This window comes from Haliotis asinina, chromosome 2 (genome assembly GCF_037392515.1).
Source record: "Haliotis asinina isolate JCU_RB_2024 chromosome 2, JCU_Hal_asi_v2, whole genome shotgun sequence".
Taxonomy (NCBI): domain Eukaryota; kingdom Metazoa; phylum Mollusca; class Gastropoda; order Lepetellida; family Haliotidae; genus Haliotis; species Haliotis asinina.
The window spans coordinates 42,809,898-42,832,847 of record NC_090281.1 but is presented as its reverse complement, the minus strand read 5'-3'; the positions used below and the strand labels follow the sequence as shown (position 1 = coordinate 42,832,847).

Genomic DNA, 22,950 nt, shown 5'->3' with positions numbered 1-22,950 from the left:
CTTGAGGTATCTCGCTGACAAGCTTAACATGCAGCTTAACATGTTGAAATCATGTGTCGCCGTGACCTTGAACATTAAGTGACGGTCACCAAAATTGACTGGGACCAGCACCTTTCTTAGATAAAGCTTGGTGTTGAATATGAAGAAAATGTAGTGAACAGTTCTCAAGATATCTCACTGACAAGCTTAACATGCAGTTTAACATGCTGAAAAATGACCTTGAAAATTAAGTGAAGGTACCCCAAATCTACTGGTCCCTTCCTTACATAAAGTTTGGTGTTGAATGTGAAGAATATCCAGTGATCTGAAAGTTGACAAGGGTAAAATGTTCAAGTCCCCAACGTATTTATAGGCCAGACCAATCTTATTTCTTGTTTTACTGATTTTTGTCCTCAGGAACTAAAAGAAAAGAAAAGAAAAGGTCCTTTTAAATACACTAAGTATTTTACATTTGGCAATTTTTGAAGTGTATATGGGGCAGAAAAATAATGAACTTTTTTTTGTAAGCTTAAATTTTTGGTGAAGTAAAACAGGGATTTACAGGACACAAATTCCTGTGCCCCATACTCATAAAAATTGACAACTGATGCAACCAAATCTATTAGCACATCCACAGGGATTCAGAAAACGTCTAAATAATTTTTGTAAAAATTCCACTCAAGTAACAATATGTTATAGCTGTGTTTGCTACAAGCTGGGTTATGGTATCATGTGGAGTTCAATTACAGTAATAATTTATGTGATGATACACAAAAAAAACAACTATATCAATAATGATTAAGAGTAGGAGTCCCAGGGACCCCGACGAAAATCCCTGAAAAAACATTAGGATAATTATTGGGATCCGTAAAGTAAGAAATAAACATGTTCTGGCCTTCTCTGTTATTTACTGTTGATGAGATTCACAAGAGATACATTGTTTTATTTCAATAGTGAAGTGTCAGCAGTTACTATTGGTTGAAATAACACTCATGTTTGTTTCAAAATCACACTGTGATATATTTAAATATCAAAATAATGAAAGCTACAGCTCAGTCTTGGACTCTTTCTATGTATACATATTACTTAGTCATTCTGAAGTTTGTTATATTCTGATTGGTGTCTCCATCACAATCTTGTCAGGTTTCATTAGTATATTTGTTGGTATGAGGTAAAAGATGCAAATTTACAGCAACTCATTAGAATGTTATAGAAAATCTAGATGACAAGAAAATCTGATGCAAGACTTCATTACCAGATATTTCATTCAAGAAGATAATTGTATAGCTAATATTACAACAATGATAGACTGCATACTGCTTATTCATCTCTGTCCACATGCACTAAGCCATCTTAGTGCTACGATAGCACATGCTATCAAAGTATGGTAGTTACGATCACCATGGCGCTAAGATTGCTTTGAGCAAGTGGACCCTGGCACGGCTAGAGAGCAAGCTATAATTTTACTTTGCACCACAACCACTTTAGCCATGTTGCGCATCCACACATACACACAAGTCTATTGTGAATACAAGGGTAAAAGGTAAAAGGAATCCCACTTGCTCACTACAACAGTTTGTACTCATAACCTAGGTTCATATGGTAATGAGGTAACTGTGATATGCTGTGTGTAATCTTCTCATGTCCTTAAAGTGTGCTTGAATCACTTGGCACAACACTGAACAGTTTTTATGTGAATACACTCTCTTTTCCTGAACTTTTTTCCCCTTAATTTCAACTTCAGTCGGTTTCTCTGTAGATAACTTAATCTCTTACTACTGACATGAGTAAATTTAGTGAAGTGCAAAGGTAACATCATATCTGAGGTTTCTTAATGCACAAATTTTAATTCACTCTATTAAATTAACAATAAAAATGGTGGATTGCATTCAGAATTGGCCATTATGGTTAACACATTTTAGGGGATAACATTTGGAGTTCAGACAAACAAAATTGCCAAATATGGTTCCATTAGGATACCTCAAAGTCAGCATCTTTCATGGGCATCAATGACTATCTCACATTATCTGTTCGTGGAATGAATTAGCCTGTTGATGAAGGCCATAGGCAGTTGGGGCCATACTCTGTAAAATGTTTGATTGAATCCAGTTATCAACCTTGGCTGGAGGTCATTCGGTCTTCTTTGAATCTGTATGGGATGTAAAAACCAGTCACTGTACAGTTTGGATGCCATGTTGTCACAGGAAGTCCAATGTTGCTCTTGCAGTGTACGCATGAGTGTTGTCTTGGTAACACTGAAAATGTGGAGCAATGTGGGATGTCATGACTTAGTCAATACAGCATGTCGCTGTCATGCCATTTCCTGTTTCTGGAAAAGTGATTCTGCTGATGGTTGAACACAATCTGTTGGTCTTGGCATGATGATGTTATTGTCTTGGATGCTGTGGCTCTCCTGATACTGCTCCTGTAGTTGGTAGATTGACCTAATATGAAATGAGTAAAATAAATGGCTACCCTTCACGCAGTCTGGCCAACATGCAATCATTCCAAGGCTTGGTTCCTCGGATCTTTCTTAAGTTGTGGCACTCCGAATGTGTCAAAACAAGAATGATGTAAGTCAACATCAGGATTTGCTTTCATTGGTGAAGTTGTCACGGTATGCACATGCATTGTCAGTTTGTATTGAAAACTGTGTTCACAAAAAAGTAATACAGTTGGCTCACATCAGTCTCAACACTTGAGTTTTTTATCAAAAACATTTGGATAGTGAAATAGCATAGTACAGCTACTGAAATGACACATTATGTACACCACTACAGTAGAGTTCCTTCCCTTTGATGTATCCAGACAAGAACATCTGACATATGTAACTAATTGTGCCTAATGGTAAAATAATGAGTAGTTACAAAGGAACAGAAGAATGTGTACGGTATTCTCTGTTATCTTTGCTGAACTGTTGGAGAAACTGGTGTAGTTCTGACAAGGCCATGTCATAGTTGACAGCATCAGATGGAGTGAGGATAATGGGAGGCAGGAAATGAACTGTCACATTGGTCAGTTTCACACGGGCACACTTGTGACTAGCAGCGCTGTCACAAAGTATTATTACATGTCAGTCACATGATCGCATCTGTCTGTCAAAAGATCTCAGCCAATCACAAAGCAGGTCTTATGTCATCCACGTTTCGCTGTTGAGCATACTTACATATCAGGGCTGAAATCTCTTCCAAAACATGACCGGGATTACTACTTTTTTGGAAGAGTATAAATTGATCAAACTGATCACAAACCAGTAGCATCTTCCATGGTGCTCCTAACCCTCTTGATGTAGCTGATGCAAAACCAAGTGTAATTAGCTAATATGTTACCACTAATTAACATCAAGATCTGGAGAGTCAAGCACTGGATTAATGAATCAACAGTTAATGAGTGTACATAGTAAACAAGATTGATTACAGATATTGCAGGAATTGGATTATCGGGGTCCGGACTAACTTGGCCTGACTCTTATCATGACAAAAACACCACCTAGTAAGCACAGAATTTTGCATTTGGTTTCGAAAAGTGCTGTTTCTTTTGCAGGTCAGTATATCTGTATATTGTCCAACATGTTTGTGACATGGTCATGTCCTGTAATACCAGACACAAAAATAAGCACGGTTGAACCCCATTTATCCCCGTGTAACAGTTTGGTTACTCTCTGAAATTGTCAGGATAGTTAGGCTTCCAGTTAACTGGATCAAACAAGCAAAGTGTATTGATGATGTATACTGAAACTATATGTTTGTAAGTATTTCAATAAATCAACAGTCAATACAAAAAACAGTGAATCATAACATATGGCATGTCCAAACCATTTCTCAAAATGGCTGGCTGAAGGATGGCTTCCTTTAAATTTACCTGTCTATAGAAATGTGACAAGACGTTATATATAATACAATTTCAATGAAGTTAAACCTAATCCTAATTAACATATGTTTTCATTACTGATGAGATGTTTTCACACCTGTCAAATTGTAAATAACAACTGAAGTGACACACATCCTAGTGTTTATACAGTAAACAGTACTGACACGACACATACACATGCACAGAGAACTTTCCATCTAGATAACAGGATCACCATGGAAATCTATGGCAATGGTTTGAAAATTCTCCGTCCTGAAGTGCTAGGTGATGATGAAGGACTCAAGTCACATGGGACAGGTTTGGTGGGAGTAGGGAGGCATCTTGTTTGAGTGATTTTATATTTCATTAGGGAACTACGGGAAAGAAGTTTGCACATAACTTTCAAGTGAGTGAGTGAGTTTAGTTTTATGCCGCAATATTCCAGCTATATGGCGACGGTCTGTAAATAATTGAATCTGGACCAGACAATCCAGTGATCAACAACATGAGCATCGATGGGTGATCCTTTTGAATTTATCTTCCAACTAATTCGCTAGGTGCGCTAATCTGGACGGTCCAACCTTCAACTGACAGCGCATGTTGTATGCATGATTTGCGCCATACGTGTTACTATTACACTTAGAGAGAGTTAACCAGTATAGCCATCATTGTCCCCGGGAACGTTCACGCTGGTGCATGGACACCATACCTTTTCCCTTTTACAATGATATATCAAGTGTTATTTTCTGAAATATTTATTCTATGATTCTATGATTCACCTGGGATAGGCATGGCAGCATACATTGCAAGTATGAATTGTGAAATGGCAGTTCAAAGCGAGGCAGTGGAATCAGCTGATCGTTTTCAGGTCATGTTTTGTCGTTTTGTTGACGTTTTGCAGTCGGTAATTTACGTCTGGCACTAGATGTCTCAGTATCACACATTTAAAACTGCAGTGTATTTTCATTGTGTATGTACTCAAATCGTCTTAGTATTATGGCCGATATGGCTGCATTCATGGAATTCACTAAGGTGGGGAGCTGATGCGATGCGCGAAATGTGAAACACTGAAAGTCTTGTTATGTAAAAGATTTCTGACAATACAGATATTTAGCAGGTACAGAGGAAAGTGAGAAGCAATGGTGAAGTAATTGTAAAATAAAAGTAATGGGCGAATTATGGCAGTTACCGCCTACATGTAGCCAACTTGCAAATGCGATAAATTGGGCATAACAAAAATCCTTACAGTACTTTTTTATGGCTGTAACGGTTTGTGATGCAAGAAATATTAATTCACTGTATAGATAAATAATAAATGCAAATATTGCAAATTTTGACAATGACTGCATTTTAATTATCCTAAATTAAGTGTATGAATTAAAACGTTTTTCCTAAGTTATAATAAAGGAAATAATATTAAAATATTAATTTATCAAATATACTAAACAAAACTACCATTAGGTTAAGTACACATTCAAGGTCACTTTCCAAATGTTATTTTCCATTTCCGATGCCTTTCTAAACTAAAAATCAAAGCAAAGCATGTGTCCATTAATGACTTTTCATCGTAAACGATAATTTTTTTAATGAAGGTGACCACGGCAACGCGTTTGCTGGGTTTTGTCTTTACATGTACCAAGTTGTCAGAGCGCACTTTGAGTCGGGAACCAGACCAGAAGCGAGAACTTGTACCGTCGCTTATATCATTTCAAAAGGCGAGTGATCGCCCCTCCCAACAAAAAGATCGTCCATTGGGAACCCATGACATGTGTCAACCAAGTCAGACAGCCTGACCACCCAATCCTGTTAGTCCCCTGTTATGGCAATCATGGGTTGCTGAAGGCTGATTGTACCCCGGGACCTTCATGGGTCCGTAACCTTCGAAAGGAAACACAGCAAAACAGTAAAGTATGAGTCAGGATACTCTTGATTCTCTGGAATGAAACTAAAGAAGCCATACTAAACTACCATGAAGAAGTGTTTTTCACAACATTCTGTACTGAAATGAATGTTTGAGCATGAATCAATTTTGAGTTAGAATGTGATTCATCAGTATCATTTTGTGACAAACAGACCATAGTGTAAAATGCAGTTAGTCTATCATCAAGGTACAGGTTCAAGGTACTGATAATGATCTGTGTCACTGCATTCTATAATATGTTCAACGTCAGATATTTGTTTGTTAGATTTTAACTCACTAACAATACAATCCAAACACAAAAATTTCTTCACTTAGAACCTTAGAACTCAGTGTACTCAACACAGTAAGAACACTTGATGTGACAAATGTATGAAATGGGCTAATTTTGTGTAAGGCTATAAGGTAAACATGAACTTTAATCTATTACATACAGTGGAAGCTGTCAAAACTGGCATTTGTCCAATCTGGCAAGTTGTCAACACTGGCATAAAATCTCAGTCCCATTCATGACTTGTACATTTATCATTAGCTCTACAATCGGGCACCTTGTCCAAACCGGATTATTTCTTCTGTCCAAATGAGTGCCGGTTTGGACAGTGTACAACATTGAAAGCTTGAAGGATGAAAGTATGTAACTATTAGGGGTGACTATTGAGGGGGCTACAACTATTGTCATGGTCTAATGCAACATACTAACTAATATGATTAACTATTGGAACACTATTGCAAAAGTTTTTTTCTATTTTTTCTAATTAAACTGTCTCATTTCAAGTCATTTCCCAAATAAATGTCTACTTTATATGAGATAAAAACAAGTTGAAGTAGTTTCAGTCTCTTTTAATAACTGTCAAGAAATGTGAAACCCAGATCAAGTTTGTATAAGAGGCAACAGTGCAGATAACTCTAGGTGAAAGGGATTGAATCTGGTACTTCCTGTATTTTGAGCCACGAATTTCTCAACAGAAGTCAATTACTAAACTGTCAATAGTCTAACATACTATCAATGCACTGTTACAGCCCTTATAAGTATCATGTATCACAATAACTAATCATGAACAGAAAAGTATACAAGGGGAGACCACTCTACCTAACATCTGAAGGGACGGCTTCACACCACCCTGTAGAATTAGGACTGTGATCTAACTTTGAGTGTGCAGGAACCTGCAAGAACTGATACACAGTAGAGAGAGTCTGAAATATTTCAGGGACTAAGTAATAAAGATCAGGATAAGCAGGGGGAGCAAAAAGTGAGCAGGGGTGTTTACTGTTTTCACTAACTTAGCACCTGTCTACCCATAGGAAAATGCCGAAAAAAACCAACCCAACAAACAACAATGTCATAAAGAAACAGACATGAGTCATGGAAGAGAACAATTTGGATAACACTGCTAACTTGAAATCGAATGTTCTGCAGAATACCCTGTGCACTGATACTGAGTGAGCAGAATTCGTTCTATTTACAGAAATCTGAAAAGTAATATGAGGACCTGACTATAGTATTCTAGCTGACATATAATGACAGGACTCACCCTTGGTGGAGTTCATGCTGTGTCCATCAGTAACGTTCAGGATGCCGGAGACAATGCTGAAGTCGGTGAAGCCAAGGGCTATGACCTTGTCTTGTGTTTGTTCGAGCCCCATGATGTGGTACTGACAAGTCAACGATCCCTGGCCAGGGCGATAGAAGGGTGCGGAAATTCTCCCGGCATACTGTGGCTCAACGCCCAGGAGACAGTCTGCAGACAGAAAACATCATCTGCACTGACACATCCTCTACCTCTATAGCATACGGTAGCTCAACGCCCAGGAGACCGTCTACAGATCAAAAACAGCATCTGCACTGACACAGGATTCCAGGAATCACATTTTTTTATTTCTTTAAACAGCATGTTTATCAAAGAGGTGGAATAAACAGAACATGGGAAATTAAAGAATTTCATCTGTGCATTGAAAACTTCTTTGAGTGGCGTTTCAGAAGTTGGAAAGTACAAGTTTGTTCTATACTGTGCATTCAGAAACTAATACATCTGGTCTTCTGATTTTGAAAAAGCTCATGCATACTTCTAAGAATATGTCTAATAATTCAAAATCACTTAAATCAGTTGTCATTTTTTCCAATTCACTGCAGCTTTCTGAAAATAGCCTCATGTGGAATGTGAACAAAACAGCATAAACACCCTTTCAGATTTAATTAGTTATCAGACTCAGTTTGGATTGTTAAAATACAGCTTTGTCAAGTTTTTAAATAGAAGTTATAAAGTATGCATAGTTTGATGAGATTTCATTTTTTGGAAACTTGTGTTTCTTTTGCTGTTCAGTATGTGTTATATTGGATAACCTAAAGTACAACATTTCCCGAAAGCCTGCAAACATTTTTGAACAGGAGAGGGTATGTTTCAATAACAAGACTGCTCATGGACTGCAGTCAATGGGAGTTATTCAGTCACCAGGGGCAGTGGGGTAGCTGTGTGGTTAAAGCTTTGGTTCTTTACACCAAAGACCCAGGCTCAATTCAACTTCAATTCAACAAGGGGTACAATATGTGAATCTCATTCTGGTGTACCCTGCTGTATATTACGAGAGTATTGCTAAAAGCAACATAAAACCATACCCACTCACTTACTCACTATTCACACATCATACTAACATGTCGTCTTACACATAATCTGCAAGTGAGGCTATGTAACAAAAACAACATATAAATAAGGACTGCCAGTTGGAACTATCATGTTCATTCAAAGGGACATCAGGAAAAAGCTGACATAGTCTGAAATAACAACCCAACAACAACAACAACAACAACAACAACAACAACAACAACAACAACAACAACAACAACAACAACAAAGTTCACACCCCTCCTTTTTGAACATGACACTGAAGATTTTTATTTATTTGTAGGTGGGGCCAAAGGAGGTTCAGAGGGTTCAAACTCCCTGACCCCCCCACCCCTTTCCCCTCAATTCAAAATTGCTGGATGCGCCCATAAATACTGTCACATGACCTTGACCTTACTCATGGGTCATACACTGATGTTCCTGTTCTAACACATAAACAATATTCCCACAACAAAGGCTTCAATAAAGTTTCAATTTAGACCTTTCAGTACGTATGCCACACACATTTTTAGAATGACCTAGTACATTGGACACTCAGAACAGGAAAGTGATACGACTTTGCTAAACAATGTCATTGTAAATAACTGACCTTCTGTGTGATAATTGAATGCCAAGCCGACAGAACCATTTGATGCCTGGGAGTATTCAATACGGATTGTTTTAGAGAAGGCCACCACAAGGAAAGAATCTGAAATAGAAACATCAAACAACAGCTATCTCTAATTATGATCATATGAATTACATTGTTGCCTTATGTTCGGTATTTGTGCTTTCAGTCACATTAAAACTGAATAGGATTTTCAACAGAAGTTCTCTTTATTGCCAACCACACCCAACTAGTTGTTCCTGCATTAGCATCATCACAACCTGTGTGTGCTAAAAGGCAGGACTAGGCTTAAAAGACTTCATCAGTCAAGATGCTGATTTGGTCAGAGCTGTTCTTTGTCCATGATGTAAGGTGTAAGGTTACAAACACTTGTTCTTGTACAGTTATACATCTTTGTAGTGGCGGAAAATACGATCTTCTCAGTGAAAGTCTCAGTGTCATTTTTCAAATTAAATGGAAATTGTTCTTGATCTTACTGATAGAAAGTACTGATACTTTAAATAGGTTCATCCAGTGAAGGAAGAAAAGATCTATATTGCAGCATAGGCAAACACAAATGGGTTGCGCAGCAGAGAAAAAATGACCGGTCTTCTTATGTGCGAGCAAAGCTTGGCAACATACTTCCCTCGCTTTGGTTAGAAAAATATTTACCATGTCAAAATAAAATATCACCACCATCAAAAGTATATACCCATCTCTTCACTGGGTTGTGCTCTCACATTTCCATCCCCACGTTGAACAATTACTCATGAGAAATACTTTTTATTCAACATTTTAGGCGCATCATATCAGACCGTTGTGCGCCAATGGAGTTAAGGAACAGGAGGGTATTATTCCATATCCAATACTTCCAGTTACCTCCCCTGCTTCATTAGCCTATTACGCCAGAAGTGTTTTTATGTAGAATCAATGTTACAAAAATTCTAACAATAGCAACGACAGAAACGACAAATAAACTCCAACAGGTTCATGATACAATTAGGCAATACAGTATTTCTTTTTAATTTCTGCTTATTCTTGTTCCGTCACTCCATTCAACTGGAAGCGGGCAGGGGTAATGGAGGTGAAGAACGATCTGAATATACCACATGACGCATAAAATGTTGAATAAAACATATTTCACGTGAGTAATTATTAAAAATAGGGTAGAAAATTTGAGAACAACTACGCGAAGAAATGGGGGTGTACCTTTGATGGTGGCGACATTTTATTTTGACATGAAAAATATTTTTCGATCCAAAGCGATGGAAGTATGTTGCCAACCTCTGCTCGCTTCGCTTGCATATAAGAAGACTTGTCATATTCTCTATGGTGCGCAGCCCCATTTGCACTACATTTTGCCTGCGATTGCAGGTAAGAAGAATATCTACATTGTATTCCTAATCTACATTGTATTCCTAACATAGGATAGACAATACATACACGCTCAGTAAAATGCACACATCTGCATCAGAGTGAGTGAGTTTAATTTTATGTAGCACTCAGCAATATTCCAGCTACATGGCGGCAGTCATATTTACGGGTACCATCACTTTAAGAGAAAGGTACCACATGAGAAGGAGTTGATTTTATCTATGGTAAGACTCTACAACACTCCATGGCCCTGATGCGCAAAGCATTCTAGGCACAAAGATAATCGTAACATTGAATCATCAACATACATTTATGATCATCACAGACCTAAGATGATCTTAACTCCCATAATTTATTATTAACTAACAATCATTACAGTGATATCATCACTTTATGGTGCGAAAAGATCCTCTACATAGTCTCATAACATAGTCTCATACCCTTCTTCCCTGTGGCATTGACAACCAGTGACTCATTTCCGTTTCCATCATGCACGACCAGGTAGTCCTCCTTGCCCAACAGGAACTCCCTGAAGACGATGGAGGTCTGACCAGCGCTGTTGCGAGAGATCTGCCAAGAACATTTGCCGGGGCCCGTGATGTTTAATGTGTAGTTTGCGCTGGGAGCAGTGAAGTTCTTGTCACATGATGCTATGGGACAAGAGTAATATCAGAAATCACACAAGATACTCAGAAAACCTAAAGGCACGAGGAGAATTGTTGTTTTTTAAAAATCACCAAAGTAATATTATTTTTAAATACTACACATATTTTACTATACATACTTTTGGCAATTTGTGAAGTGTATAAGTGTATATAAAACAATGAAAACATATTTTATTTGTAAGCCAATAAGAACATTAGGACTTTATTTTTTTAGATGGGAAAATTAATTTACACTTTTTTTCTTATGTTTGACCGGCAGGACCGACACAAGAAATAAAACTTGTATGGCCTTAGAACATTGCAACACAATCATCAGGGACTTATAACTATAATCAGATTGCTTCATATTTCTTTTGATTATTATTTAGGAAAAATTAGTATCTTTCCCTGTCTCAAAGGGAGCTTTCTATAGTTAATAGAACAGAACTTGAAGTTTAGAAATGCCTCTGTATGATGAAAGAATTATCAGGTACGGTCTCAGTTTGTGTGGTCATGGTCACCGTAATGGATTGATATACTGTCAGTCCTTGACTTTCAGACTTGGTTTCTGACTTCTAAACAATCTTTTCAGAAAATCTGTAGAACAAATATAAAAATGTGTCTGGCCTCACAAACTCTGAACTACAGTAAACAGAAGGACTGTAATGTAACCTGAGAAGTCAGCTAACTCTTGTAGTGAGACTCTTCATTGACTCACAGCCACAGTACCATATCATGTTTCCTTACATCTAATATTCTTCCTGTATTAGCTAAGTCTATGTGAAACAATCTCCTATTTCATTGAGGATTGTTTTCTATTTAAACATGTATTTCTTTGTCTCAAACTGCCTCTATGTGCTATCTTGGGACCGGAAGGTCGCCAGTTCAATAACCAGCTGCCTCATAGCCAAATAGGTTAAAATATGGTATTTCTTGTACCCTGTCTGGCGCTCGGCCTTTATGGTTAAAACAAGGACTGGCCTGTTCTAGTCAGTATCATGAGTATTTCTTTGTCTCACAAACATCATTTCCAGAGACTAAGCTTTAGCCAAGATTGCTCCTTACCTGCGGCATACAGTGTTTGTGCTGCTGTGCCTGCTGAAAGAAAAATAATATCATCAACAGAAACTAGGACAATTTTGTATAATGTCACAACATAACTTTGAAGTGTGGCATGAACAACACGACAAAGCAAATTTTTGTTTGTCATACAAGCAAACAACAAACTAATTTTCAGATTATTTGTAATACATGCAGGCAGCAAAATGTAATTTTCTGAATAAAATTGATATTTTATACAAATCCTGACTCAAGCTTATTGCTTATCTCTTCTTCCCTGGCGAAGGTAGTGGAATACCTGAAACGTAAAATACACTCACCCACATGTAGCCTCCCCTTTTCCCACACAAACGGTCAGCTGACCGACCACGCTTGTCACTCTCTCCTTGTAATTGCCCGATATAAGAATAATAGGAATTCAGCGTGCCTGTGAGGGGCAGCTGGGAGGTCTTTCACCATGAGTCAGGATAAGTATAAAATATCAATATTATTCAGAAAATCACATATTTTTCCTTATCCTGACTCACGCTTATTGCTTACAGAATCTGATGGAAACAGCAGTGGGTCAGGCCACGCTGGATTCTGCTGGTTGTCAAAATTACGTCCAATAATTCCCCTCCGATGGGAACTTGTAATGGTGAAATATTCAGTCCTGCTCTTCTAATATTCATTGTAGATTCTGGGGGGATCACATCCAGTCAAACTTGTCTTCAGTGGAAGACTTCGTTGACTGGAATGTGGTGACATCGAAAGTAACTAGCGTCCTGCTAGCTTCTGATGTAGCTAAATGTCAACTCTTTATGTACAAGTATCTTCATTACGAGTACAGGGTCCTAATCACTTGCGCTAGTCTGTTTAAAGATCAAATATGCTCTAGGGGGTGCAAATGCATAAATCACTCATTGACATCATTATAAATGTAACCCCATCATTAAAACTGCTCATTTCAATCTTTAATATTACCTTAAATGGACCTTTCTGACAACAGTGCACAATTCTCAGATGCTAACTGTTGGGCAGTGGAATTGTTAAACAAATTTTGTAAGTAATAAATATGAAGAAAAAAAGAAATGTGCTCAACTAAACGGTAACCAAACAATGATATTGCCACTCCGACCACCAAACTAAATATGACACCTTTTTCCACTCCGTCCACCAAACTAAATATTGACACCTTTTATGACTGTCCACCAAACTAAGTTGACTAGATAAGATATCTGAATTCGAACTATGAACAATGCCCGAATATGGCAATTATTTGTCTTAATTCACAACAGTGCAGACGAACACTCTACTTTTCGACCCTACATCTTGCCGTCCAAAGCGCATATACCCGACCCTGCACATCCAAAAAACTCAAAATGCACGAGACGTGATGGTTGCGTTTTTATGCGATGTTCATGTTTCTTGAAAAGGTGTGTTTTGGCTGTTGTTTCTCACACATCAAAATCATGAACTAATGTAACTGACATTCTCTTCAGAACACTAACGAAATTTCAACCAATCAGAGCGTTGTGTCTCTGTGACGTAATAGTGGGTATAGATGTGAGGGTCTATGCAGAATTCATCTACATTTCAGGGGGTAAACTATTTCGTTTACAGGTTTGTACAAACCTGAAATCGCGACAGCTGTTGTGAAAAATGAAAGCTATATGTTCTCATTTAGTTTTGTCTCCTGCTTTGCCTAGTTTCAGAGTTACAACTCTTGTTTTCATAGACAATTCTGTCAAAATCACTTGGTGTCGCTAGGTTGTAATCCGTGTTAGGTGGTATAAACCTACATGTTATTTGCCATCATTCACTTGATGCTCAGTTAATGAATTTATAACAGGTATAATTAGAGGTAATGCCACTTAGATTACCCGACAAAGGTCCCCATTTGGCATTTCTTGTGTCTGGATCGATCTAAGGATTAACCGGTAACACACTGATTTATTAATTTCTTTTATGTGAGTTCAAATGGGGATTTGTCAAAAGGCAGTGTTTATGTATGTACATTTACTAATCCATACTGAATACACTGTGTTGTGTCTGTGTCTATGTAAAAACAACACCCTTCTCTCAAAGGATTAACCGCCAATACATTGATCGATTGCTCATCATTGGCTAACTAGATTACTTTGTGAGAAGAATGATGCACATTATGCAAGTAGTTGCCAGGTGTGCTAACTTGGGTGACCAGCGAGACTATACAGCAATGTGAAAAACCTGAAACGATACATCACGTTTTCGTATATTAGACTGTTAAAAGACACATCACTTGGGAAATCTGCAGATGAATTATATATTGGATATTGATGGATACATTCCTCGAACAAGGTAATTGACATTGCTCCTATAACTTTAATATGTTTTCATTTTAATATTTGCATTTTGTTGTTATCAAGTTGTCATAGCTCTCAACAGAATCATTGTTTTAGTCGTGAAATGTAATGATACAGGCGACATACACTAGGGTTTGCGTGCGAATTATGATTCATATAGGCAAACTATAAAATGTCTAGATATTACATTCCTGTTATACATTCGCGGATTGCTTCTTTTTATTAAGTTTCAAAATGCATACAAGTATGATTTTAAAGTAATTAGGATTATGAGACCAAATATAAAGACGTATATTGACAAGTGTCTACATACTGGTGAACAAGCATTTACAAACCAAGTAAATTTTGAAAGGGGAGAAATTTATTGTGCAGTATTTCCACTTCGACCCCGACCTCGTTTATGTTATGTTACAAGTTGTGTCATGCAAACTCCTTTTGGTCATGATTCAAATACATATTTAACTACCAGTAAAAAGTAGTTTCAATTTTCTAACTTGATGAAAACAAACCATAATCTCAATAATTCTAACAGACTTTAGGAGACTTCACGATTTTCAAAAATGTCGCCGCCCTGTCTGAGGATAAATGCTATTATATAAGTTTGTTTTCATCGACTCACAAAATCAAAATTACTTTTCACTGGTAGCAAAATATGTATTTTATTGATGGACAATAGGATTTTACATGACATTGCTTATAACATAACAATTTCACTCTTGGAAGTAAGGCGGGGGTTGACATGGTATTACTTACGATAATATTGCCACTTCGACCACAACCTAACTTCCGAGGAGGAAAGCGTTATATTCATGCAAAATCTTTTTGGTCAGCAATGTGTAGTAGGCAGTCTTGATTTCATAAACTCGATGAAACTTGAACTCCATTTTCTCTCCTGGAAGAGTGGTAGGGGGTGAAACATCTGATTTAGTATATACCACAGGCTTCAACAACGCCCGCTCCGCACACAACCAATTTAAGCACAAACTACGGGGTCTGGGGGAAATCTGTGCATAGTGACACCATCACCCGACACCAAGGAGCAAATGACGAGCTTCCTACACATTTTGTATACAACTAACTGAAAATCATTCCTTCTATGACGTCACTGCAGGGCTCTGGCAACAGAGTTATGTAACCTGTCTGTGGTTTCGTTTGTGAGCGAGAGAGAAGCAGACGGCTTTTTAGCATCATTTAAACAAGTTTTCTTAAAAAAGAATGGTGTTCCGTTTAAGACTAACCAGAAGACTTTCATATGTAGTGATAAAAAGAGTATAAAAAAATCGAGTTTATTCATTCTTTCATATGTGCACATGGACTTTCCACCATTATACTCTGCTGAGCGTCTGGCTCCCACAAGTCACATGATAAAACAGGTGACTGAACTCAGTGCCTTCGGGGAACTGTTAGTTGCTGTACAGTGACAAAAGGCCCAAAGTGATGAATGCCAGAGACGTCCTCCGTGGCTATGTCTCATAGAAAATGGTTAGCAAACACCGTGTTTGACATCCAAAAGCAGCCCTCCATTATAGTTGATAGCGAGCAGTTCCCATGTAGAGCTAGTGTAGAGGCCAAGGCTCTGAGTTCGAGTGGGTTGGAGGCTCGTGGAGGTTCTACTCCTGCTGCTTTATAGGCTCTCAATATAACAGCACTGATCACTGATAGAAGAATTCCACGTCTGATCTTGCCCCGGCACTTCTCCTTGATTGACTGTCGCACTTGCCTCAACAAGTTAGCGTAATATTCCCCATTCAATGTTCTTCCTTTTGGTAAGTAAAAAATGCATTTGCGTTTCCCCCTCCAGTGCTGCTACCAAGAGTCATCAAGAAAACCAGCTGCCAGGTCAACTGAACCCCAACATACCGGTCTTGTCTTCAATACTTGGACCTCATGACTACTGAGGTAGCTGAAGCCAACATATCCGCAGATAGCAGAATATTTATGTCACTTACGACATTCCAGAGGTCTGAAAGGCTCTACATTATCTAGCTCAGTCATCACCATGGAAACAGGAACCAAGCTGACTAAAGTACCCAAGCTACTTGCCTTCCTACACTACAAGTTCCTACAAGTTGGAAGATCAACAGTGTAGATTTAGAGCTCCAGCATGGGATCTAAACATCGTGCCTCAACATCTCACAAATGATGCATACGAACTGCTTGATCGGATTCATTTGAACTGCGAATTCAGAAAAAACTGTTTTTTCCTTGCCTTAGCTACAGCTGCATGCATGTCAGAAATTCATGCTCTAGACTTCAACCACACAAGTTTTGATGCAAATCATCAGCAGACAGCTCATCTGGGTCTATGATGGGATTTTATTCGGAAAAATCAACTGACAGGTCATCTGGAAAGACAATGCCACATACCGACATTATCTTCAATCCTGGGACCTCATGATACTCAAGATTTATCATTATGTCCGGTCAGAGCATTGAAGATATACCAGGGGATGTCAATAAGTTTTGAGCCTGGAGCATTTTTCATACCCAGGTGTCACAGTCTATGGTACGACATTGAACCTTGGGGTGTAGCTGATGTGATATATAAGTTTTGGTATCCTACTCTCAGAAGTTACTGAACAGCTCACATTGACAGAAAGAGACCCCCCCTCACGGCAGTGAAAATCCATAATATTGAGTATAGAGCAGTAATTAAGTTTTTAGTTCTTGAAGGAAACTCGGCGAAGAACATTGAAGGAAGGCTTTTAGCAGTTTATGGGAAGTCTTCCCCTTCATCTGCTACCATCAAACGATGAGTCAATGAATTTAAGCATGGTAGAGAAAGTCTTGAAGATGTCCCCCGTCCAGGTCGCCCAACATCAAGCACTAGTCAGGAAAACACTGACAGAGTGCATAGACTTGTGCTGGAAAATCGTCAAATCACACTCCATGAGTTAGAGGAGACCACAGGCATTTCACACAGATTCATCGAGACAATTCTTCATGAACATCTGGTCATGTCTAAGGTGTGCGCAAGATGGGTGCCAAGAATGTTTACAGATGAAATGAAGCAAACAAGGGTCATCATAAGCAACTCCATGCTAACCAGATACAACAAGAATCCAGAAGATTTTCACTTTAGGCTAGTAACCTGTGATGAAACGTGGATCCACCATTATGATCCTGAGAGCAAACAAGAATCCATGGAATGGAAACATGTCACTTCTCCCAGGACCAAAAAGTTCAAAGCCTCCAGAAGGTAATGGCGGAAGTCTTCTGGGATAGCAAAGGCATCATCCACATAGATTACTTACCAAAAGGAAGAACAGTGAATGGGGAATATTACGCTAACTTGTTGAGGCAAGTGCGACAGTCGATCAAGGAGAAGCGCCGGGGCAAGATCAGACGTGGTATTCTTCTACATCAAGACAATGCTCCAGTACATACCTCTCACGTTGCAGCCGCTGCTGTCCAGGAATGTGGGTACGAAATCTTGCCGCATTCCCCCTACTCTCCAGACCTGGCACCAAGTGATTACCATCTGTTCCCAAATCTCAAGAAACACTTGAGTGGTTGTAGATTTCAGGATGATAACGAGCTTATTGCTGCTACTGAGGCTTGGTTTGAGGACCAAAATGGCGCCTTCTACAGAGATGGCATCAGCGACTGGCAGAAAAGATGGAACAAGTGTCTTGACTCACAACAAGTGTCTTGACTTGTTGAAAAATAAATGTGGTTCATGCCAACATTTTGTGTTTTTCTATGGAAGGCTCAAAACTTATTGACATCCCCTCGTACTTAGACTGCAGTCGTTTTGACCCTGATCTTCAATGTGTACCTCCTGGACGCACCGGTATTAAACTTCTTATATCTCGTTCTCTCGAGGAAGTAGATTCAATCCTGCAGTAGTTGAGACGAGGTGTTCGGACATAAACTGTTGATCCTTCTTCTGAGCAACGAAAGTTGACAGGATCATTCACTCTTCCTCATTCACAGGATTGCTGAACTTGAGATGAGAGTCTCGTTGATGGCTCTAAATCGAGCACGTCCGAAGAAGGTGCGTCTCGTATAGGTGTCCAGCTGAGCAAGCTGCTTGTCATCTATCTTGTAAGATCTGTTGCAGGGACTGCTGATGATTTTGTATGCCTCATCTACAGCTGGTGCTCTCCATAAGGTGAAGATGGAAATGACAAGCGTTGAAAGGTGGCATATGTTGTTGTTGAAACTTGGATGCTGACTTGAATGAGATAACTTCTCAAAAATCGTACATATGTCTTCCTTCTTCATGCTTTAAGTGTTGGGTTAGTTGGTGTCCTTGGATGGTGAGACTAAGTTCAGACCATTCATGATCCACGATGTGACTTCTGAGTCCGAAAAGAGGGCTTCCTCCGGAGATGACAATCGGTAGTATCTGTCTTCGTCCTTCCATGACTGCAACGCATTCGATGGATGCCGTCGATCCTTTTGTGAGTCCAGGTATGAAGGGGACGAGCCTTCGACGAGCTGGGGAGATTGATGAAGATCTTCTTCATTGATGAGTAGACCTGTGAGGGCACTTACCCATGTGAGCTTCCTCACACATGCGGGTGTGGTCATTCACGTGAGTGCACTCGCCCATGCAGGTGCACTCACTCGAAGTAGGTGGATCTCTCTTCGGACTGCGAGGGGATGATAAGGACGACAGTGACGATCTTCCTGAGCAGGTGCGTGCATATGTCTCCTCTTCATCCTCTGGAGTGAGTACAGATCTAGTTGAGTGCTCACATGGAGCAGCAGTCAAAGTAGTTGAAGATTGTAGTCTTCGTTCTTCTCCAACATGACCTCCAAGCTCATGTTGCATGAAAGTGTCTGTGTCGAATGGCTGCGTTGAGTGCAGCCACAGCTGCACATCCTAGAGATGTCTGCTGTGATGACCGAGGCTGCTGACGAAGTCTGTGTTGTCTGACGACCCGGAGTCGTCTATGCCGGTGGACAAGCTGCTCGATGTGTACAATCAATGACGGCTCATCGCAGATATGTCGTTCCTGTAGAGGGACGATCCTGTCACTACAGGAGTGAGTGAGTGAGTGAGTTTAGTTTTACGTCGCACTTAGCAATATTCCAGCTATATGGCGACGGTCTGTAAATAATCGAGTCTGGACCAGACAATCCAGTGATCAACAACATGAGCATCGATCTGCGCAATTGGGAACCGATGACATGTGTCAACCAAGTCAGCTAGTCTGACCACCCGATCCCGTTAGTCGCCTCTTACGACAAGCATAGTCACCTTTTATGGCAAGCATGGGTTGCTGAAGGCCTATTCTACCCCGGGACCTTCACGGGTTGTCACTACAGGACTTCCTCGTAGAAGAATGTAGATTCTGCGACGACTTCGTTGCAGACGACTTCTTCTTTGATGGTGATCTAGACGTCTTAGGCTGTGACGTCCCCATTCCTGAGGAAGTTCTCGTCTGTGGTCTTGGGGACGACTTGCTGGACCCAAGGTATAACCCCGGGTACACGCCAGACTGGTAAGTGGAGTGAAATTCAGCAGTTAATGAAAGAACGGTTACCCGAAGCTAAATCATCCGATTAGACATGACTAATGAAAGTCGACGTTGCCTGTCCCTCGCACGCCTGTGAAAAGAACGAATTTATACAATAAATTCTGAAACAGATAAATTTCTGTAAAATTCACAGCAAATAGTGGAAAAACATAAGGGCTTACACACCAGAGCAACTAAAGGCGGGTCAACCGCTGACAGTCGTAATTTACACTGTAAACACGATTTCATCAAAATCGACGAAATATGTGCTATATCAACACACAATAATCACAAATAAACAAATTGTGATACATATACTGCATACGACATAAATAGAGTTAAAGGACCAAAATAGTTGAAAAACTTTTCGCCGTAGTGGAGATTACAGGTAACTACAGCCGCCCTTGTCAGGCGAAAAGGAGAGATTGACAAGCATGGTCGGTCAGCTGACCATTTGTGCAGGAAAAGGGGGAGGCTACACATGGGTGAGTGTATTTTAGGTCTGCTTCTTTTAGAGAGGAACATTAAAGGGATTTCAGGTATTCCACTACCTTCATCAGGGAAGAGGAGATAATCAATAAGTTAGGATAAGGAAAAATTAACAGTATGAACAATATCAGTTTCAATTCATTTCATGTTTGACATTTTGATTGATGTTTCTGAATACTGTGTAATTACCACTCTGGCATACTCAGATAAATCTCGTCTTTCCCAGTAAGTTAGTGTATTTGCTCATTCAGGCGGTGAGGTGAGACACTAGTGCTCATGTTGTGACTTTTATCCCTTTTATCGCTGCAGTAAACTATCTTACAAATAGCTAGTGTAATACTGGTGGTCAAAAAGTATAATTTGAAGCTAAAAAGTGTGATACTTGTCTGTCGGTCACTTCCACATGGTGCATGTTTTCACAAAACGAAGATTCTGGACAGAAAAACACTTGGCCAATCATTATGAAGATCCATACATTGAACATTGTTGGTCATGTGACACACAATACTGTAATCTTATAAGTCAATTGGGATAAGTGTGATGCAAAGAGTTAGTCATTCCTATCAGTGTAAGGCCATTTCTGAACCTGCATTGGTGTGTTATCAAACAATTCCCTGTAAAATTGTATCCACTTTACTGACTTTCACAAAATGAGTAGAAAAGCGTAGTTTACACAGATTAAGAGTAATGGTGAAGTCAATGGTAAGGGATGACATCTCTCCAAATGTCATGCACTTCAGGGTTTAAATACAAGAGTCATCAGCAGATGGCATATCCCCCCGGGCCCCACATGTTTGAAAGGACAAATCATCTCACAGTTATTCATTGTTTTTTTAGACAAAGGTTGAATTGTTTCCATGGAATTCATGAAAATTATAAATGCCATATATCTGTAATCACTAAAGTCACAATTTCAAGATCTATCTCACATATCTGCCAAGATTTGTTGAAAGATATGAAATGGTTTTCGAGTTGTGCTCCGGGAATGAAGCCCATCCCTCCATTTTGAGTCCAAAACATTTCCATGGAAACCAAGAAAATAATTACATGCCGGGGGGGATAAAAACTAAAATAAAACAACTGACCACATATTTGGAATCTCGGGAAACAAGCTTGTAATCACGTGCAAATATGTCAAGGGATCAACAATGCATGCATTTTCCCTTCAATAATGACAAAGTCAAAAAGTCATTTCAGAAAAAACATCATTAATAGACAGTGACTGCTGAAAAACAGAGATGCCAACCCTGAATCAAATGAAAGCGGAGTCATGCCTTGCCCAAAGCAACTCTCAAGCCCTGAAGGGAATGAGTGTGAGAGGGGGATCGGGACACTTTTGACGGTGGGTGTCTGGGGTGGGCCTTCTCTACAAAATGAGATTTAGTCTGCTGGGAATATGCAACTTCTGAGCATACCTAACCAGATAATACTTAACTCAAATGAACATATTCAAACGGCTATTTACTAAACTTCTTTCAAACATTCTAAATTTATAAACATATTTGTATTTTCTAAAAATCAGAGTTTTTAACAGACAAATCTGAGTGTAGATTTTAAGTTTGAAAATTGGAGTAATTCCTCCAAAATAGGAGTGGTTGGCATCTCTGGAAAAATCATATGATTCAACACAAAGAACAGTGGGCAAGTTGTGAGAAATACTTCTGACCTGCAGCATTCATCTACTTGTACAAGATCTTGTACAAGATGAATGAGTGAATTCACAAGAGACATATTGCCGTTTGTTTTCAAGAAATCCAAATCACCAAATTCAGCATCCATGCATGTGACCATATTGAACATGAAGTTGCAGTTTTACAGTCAGAAATAGGGAACTTCATACCTAGTCATAATTGGAAAGAATATGACACAGTATTACTTCGGGAAGTCATTTTCAATATTTGGGCGTCATGAAAACTAGAGCGTAATCCAAGGGATAAAGGGAGTATACAAACTGCAGTGTACTGAACAAATAATCATGCATGTGATTTATTCACTGTAGCATACTGTAAACTGAAAGAAATATCTAAATTAATAGAGACCTCCCGAAAATTATCCCTGTTTACTTATCAGAACGATTTTATTCTGAGTTACTCACCACTCTTATGTCAAGCTCAACTTGTATGATGATAATTTCAGAGACTTTTCTGAATTTGTTGCATCAAATACACAGGAATGACGTCATGTAAAACCCTGTTTCACCTCGCATTATGTTCCTGACATCTGACCAGAATGACCACTATTTATGTGTACGTTGTGTGTTAAAGGTTCCAGAGATACACTACCTGACAGTGATGCCACACCCAGCAGAAGCAGCAGACCACCAACACCTCCAGGACACATCTTCACTGTTCTGCTATCTGCAAACAGGAAGTGTAAAAGAATTGGCCATGCATGACTGATGATGAGTGATGACATGACTCTACAACCACCCACCCCTTCTTCACCCATCACACTTGTATGTCCTGTTTCTGTACACATCAGCTGGTTCATTCAGGATGTAGGTTGATGTGTTGATGGTTGAGATTACATTTTGATACTTAAAGTTAAAAAGTGAGTTAAATGAGTTTTATGATGCTTTTGGCAATATTCCAGCAATAATATGGTGGGGGACACTAGAAATGGGATTCACATGTTCTACC

General features: G+C 39.2%; 1 protein-coding gene across 2 annotated transcripts in view; it reads right to left on the bottom strand.

Moving 5' to 3' along the window:
* LOC137273732 (cubilin-like) overlaps nt 1–22,950 on the bottom strand; it is a 73,226-nt gene that overhangs the window by 44,147 nt on the left and 6,129 nt on the right. The window contains exons 2-6 of one of the 2 annotated variants that reach the window (XM_067806539.1): nt 22,594–22,668; nt 12,037–12,069; nt 10,768–10,977; nt 8,957–9,055; nt 7,279–7,485 (exon numbers count right to left, since the gene is read on the bottom strand). In XM_067806539.1, the coding sequence (XP_067662640.1) occupies nt 7,279–7,485; nt 8,957–9,055; nt 10,768–10,977; nt 12,037–12,069; nt 22,594–22,651 (607 nt within the window). In that variant the 5' untranslated portion in view covers nt 22,652–22,668. The remainder of the gene's footprint in view (nt 1–7,278; nt 7,486–8,956; nt 9,056–10,767; nt 10,978–12,036; nt 12,070–22,593; nt 22,669–22,950) is intronic. The other variant, XM_067806540.1, reaches the window with a different exon arrangement.